Here is a 4647-nt window from a genome sequence, read left to right as displayed (position 1 = left end):
TTTACTAAACCGGTTCGGTTTGGTTCGGTTAAGATTTTCCTGTTCAGAACCGAAAATCGAACCGAACCGCAAAAAACTGCAAAACACATTTTTTCGGTTTTTTTGTTTTCGGTTTTCGATTTTTTCATATCGGTTGGTCGGTTTAGTTCGGTCCGGATCGGTTTTGAACACCCCTAGTTTTTCTGATTCTGATTCTGAATGAGGAACGAAGGGGGGTTGACGCGTTACGCGTTTGGTGTTGTTTTTAATCAGACCGGCGTCCTATTGTTGAACCGGTCAGAGAGCACAATCCGATCAAACCGGCCGGTTCAACAATTTTCAATGGTTTTCAATCTGACGATTTTAAATACTGAACCAGACCGTTTACATTGCCGGTTTGAGCGATTTTTTTACCCTTTTTCGCAAACCGATATTCAGTTGGCAATTATTTCATCTAAAGAGCATACGCACGACTATTGTAAGAATTATATATAATTTCATTAATATAGTGCAATAAAATAAATAAACACAACTATGGAACTGATTCATTCCGCAAAAATATTAAGTATATGGAGGTGGCTAATTATCACTATCTAACTCAGCCGTCGGTACTGAATATACGTTGCCATCATCTGAACCATTAGCTTCATCTTCAATAACATTGTTGTCAATGTCCTTTTGCCAAGGACATGTTGTCTTCTTATGTCCTTCCATTTGACAAACACTACAACGTTGCCGCTTCTTCCTAGATGGTTGTCCTGAGCCTACACCAATTTGATGAGCATACGGATTGCTACTTTTAGCTACACCTGAATGAGGTTGATTAGTGCCTTCGTTTGCAGCCTTGTAAGATGAGTACAATCCCATAATTAGGTCACGTGTCTCTTCATATCTCCCTGGTACTTTAGCAGCAACAGCAGCCAATTTTTTAGAAAATTCTATCAAGGCACTTTGGCGACTAATAATAACAGCATCCCTCGTGAACCCACTTGGATCAATGAGTGCTGACTTAACCTTTTTTGTCCATCTATCCAATACCAATGACCGGGGAATCTCACAAATGTCTTTGTCAACCATAACTTTCACAATATGTTCGTAGGGAATTCCAAATGACTCCATTCTTAAACAGGTACACATGAAGATCATTTCTTCTTGACGAAAATCAACTGTCCACATAAAATCGGGCTTCCCATGCTTACACATAATGTACTTTATGCAATCATCGTTATTCTGTATGTTTAGCACCCGCATTGATCCAGCTCTAGAAAGAAATGGCTGAAAGAAACGAAATATCTCATGAGTGTATAACTCAGCAGCATATCTCTCTAGCAGCTCTATACAAGTCTGCATAACGGGCACCCCACGTGTAGATTCATAATCAGCATTAAATTCTTTAAAGCGCAAGTGTGCAACACACCTTTGAAAATGCTCTACGAAACTTGTCAAATCATGCCGCGACCCCACATACCTTGCAACAACTGAGTGTAAACCTTCACATCTTGAGGTAGTTCTAAAGCCAGCAAAGAATTTTCCTCTTATATATGCAGTAGCCCACATATGCTTCTCTTCGTACATGTTGATCACCCACGGCTTATCCTCAAGGCCAAATTCTTCAATAAGCTGAACCCACTTACGCTTAAACACGGAAATCTCGTAGTCTCCCAACATAATTTTTTGGAATTTAGATGTAAACGATGGACTTCCAACATTGCTAGTTGCATTTCGAATAAGGTGCCAAGCGCATAATCTATGTCTGACTTCGGGAAATACAACTCTGACTGCATTCCTAATCGCCATGGCCCCATCAGTTATTATTGAGGTCGGGGTCTTGTCCTTCATTGCAAACATGAGCTGACGTAGGAGCCAAATATATGTATCAGTAGTTTCGTCCACAACTAACGCAGCAGCAAAAACAATTGTTTGGTTGTGGTGGTTAACCCCACTGAATATGACTAATGGACAACTATACTTGTTCTTCTTGTACGTAGCATCAAAAGCAATAACATCCCCGAAGAGTCGGTAGTCTAGTTGGCTAATTCCATCAGACCAGAACAAGTTACGTAACAAACCTCTTGAATCATGACATGCCTTGAAATATAATTGTGGATCCTTCAACCGCATAGCCTCCAACTTCTTCAACACTCGTGCTGCATCACCAGGAATTTGACGCCTTTGCCGAGCAATCTCATTGTACATATCTCTGGGACCATAGCCAACAAATTCATACCCGCCTGCTTGACTAGCTAGAAGACCAAATATCTGTGAAGTGCTAATCCCTGACTTTAGCATGTTCATCATTTGCATAATATCTGCCTCTGACATTTTTCTGTGGGCAGGCAACATAGCACTGAATTGTGTATCCAATAGATCATTGTTGTGTTTGTCAGAGAAATAAAAGATATGCCACCTTCCAGTTTCTGGTACAAAATTAACATCCATTCGGGCTTCACATCCAGTTCTTGTTTCCAATCTAGGCTCCTTCTTCCTTTTTTTCCATCGTGTAATATTTCTCCATCCTGAATCCTTGCCTATGACATACAAACTTTTGTTTGTATATCTCGCCAGTACTATTCTTGAAGGTCTTGCTCTTCCTTGCACTAAAGCTCTTCGACTTTGAGTACTTCATATAAAAATCAAATGCAAGCTGCAAAGTAGAAAAGTGGTATTTGCCAATTTTCTCCGCAAAATTCTCACTAAATTTCAAAATTGTAATGTCTTGCACGGAGTCAACCGCATAAGCGGCTTCAAGGATATCTTCTGACATATCAGATTCAGAAAAAAACGCTCCCTCAATAAATTCATCTCTGAAATCTTGTTCGAATTCATTCTGTTCATCCATCATATATTGGTCACTTACTAGCTCTTCTTGTTGGTTAAAGTCATTGTCCTCCTGGTATTGCTCATTCATCTCAGTGTCCGTAAATATACCTGACATCTTAAAATGTCCAATGAAAAAAAAATCAGTACACTCCATCTTATAACATTACATAAAATAGATAGATTCGTATATTGCTAGCAGGGACGGATCCAGAGATTTTAATATTGAGGTGCCAATTTTTATATAATTTTTTTAATCTATAAAAATAATTAACATATAGTTATTGGAGTTAGTTTTTTAATAGATTTATTAAGATACATATAATTATAATTTTTTCCAATAATTTTATTTTTAATATGATAATTACATAAATAAAATATAACTTTAACAATTGTACATTACAAATTTATAAAATACCATATAATTTATAACGGGATTTGCTAAAAATGATCCCATTTTTTTAATTAATTAAAATTCATTCTTTCAAAAGTTTTAAAAAAATTTGAAAATAAATTATAAATTATTAATTAATTGAAAGACACGGTACCATTGTAGAATACAAGATATACGATATCTTTATAAAATTTTTCTTTTACCAATGTGAATTTAGAAGAAGAATTAATATTTTTTACAAGAAAATAATATCTACAGTATATAATGTGATTACCAAAGCATAACTACTTAAGTTATTATTAATATAAAAATATGAATGTTAAATATATTAATATAAAAAAACAAATGATTTTTTAAAAAAATAAATATAAAAATTATTATAAAAACTAATTTGAAAGGTACAAAGACTTGAGGGTATGATATTAAATTAGTTAGGTAAAAATATTAATGAATTAACAATTAAGACATAAATCTATTACATAGTGAAAAATAATACATATAAAACTATTAAATTACCTAATATTTGTTTTTATTTTTTAAACACAAATCTTATATATAAGTATAATTTCTTAAAATTTTGGGGGGTCCAGGCCACTACTCGCCCCCTCTAGGTCCGTCCCTGATTGCTAGCTAATTAGTAATAAAAAATAATAACATCTATTTTCTTTTTAGTAATTCTCAATGTCTTGTCAGTTAATAAAAGATAAAAAAAACATTTTTTCATTACACAATCAATTTTACGAATAAAATATCGAAACGAATAATTGGAAAATTAGAGATTCTATCAACTTACCTCGATTTTGTAATCAAAACGATGGATTGTTTTCTGAACAATGAAAAAAATTGATTGGACCTTTACTGATTGCTGCAACGGTGATTGTCAATTAACGATGAACAAAAAGTGGATATTAAATAGACGGATAAAAAATAAAAAAAATTAGATATTCAGTAGATGGATGGATGTTCGAAAGAAAAACAATGAAATTTTTTATAAAGAGAATGATACACGATTTTAATGGTGGGATTGAATAATTGGTGATGGATTATTCACCAATTTATAATATTAATATTAAGGAAAAGATAAGATTAGAGTATCTAAATCAAAATAAAACCTTAAAAAAGGAAGATAGAATTTTAAAGATGAGATAGATGAATAAGAAGATAATTTTTAAAAACGAAAACAAGACTGACATAATACATCGTGTTCCAATCGATTGAATTATCATTTCAATCGATTGAATTTGAACTCACACACACTACAATCGAAATTGGCAAATTCATATTGTTTGGGTAAATTCAATCGATTGAGTCACAAAAGCAATCGATTGAATTTGGTGAGACTCAGGTTGTTTTGAAGCATTCAATCGATTGAAAATTCTAAACAATCGATTGAATTACAAAAATCCAATTTTTATGCATCGTTCAATCGATTAGATCGTATGACCAATCGATTGAGT

General features: G+C 33.7%; 1 protein-coding gene across 1 annotated transcript; it reads right to left on the bottom strand.

Moving 5' to 3' along the window:
* Positions 1-558: 558 nt before the first annotated feature.
* Positions 559-2418, bottom strand: LOC130967050 (protein FAR1-RELATED SEQUENCE 5-like). The gene has a single exon (XM_057891874.1). It carries the CDS (start codon positions 2416-2418, stop codon positions 559-561), a length of 1860 nt encoding a protein of 619 aa, XP_057747857.1.
* Between the last annotated feature and the right edge of the window lie 2229 nt (positions 2419-4647).

This window comes from Arachis stenosperma, chromosome 3, assembly GCF_014773155.1.
Source record: "Arachis stenosperma cultivar V10309 chromosome 3, arast.V10309.gnm1.PFL2, whole genome shotgun sequence".
In the NCBI taxonomy this organism is placed as follows: Eukaryota; Viridiplantae; Streptophyta; class Magnoliopsida; order Fabales; family Fabaceae; genus Arachis; species Arachis stenosperma.
This window is presented reverse-complemented; position numbering and strand designations above follow the sequence as displayed.

What these genes read in the sequence shown, in the direction of transcription:
- LOC130967050 (XM_057891874.1), bottom strand. Translation starts at nt 2,418, where the DNA reads ATGGATGTTAATTTTGTACCAGAAACTGGAAGGTGGCATATCTTTTAT.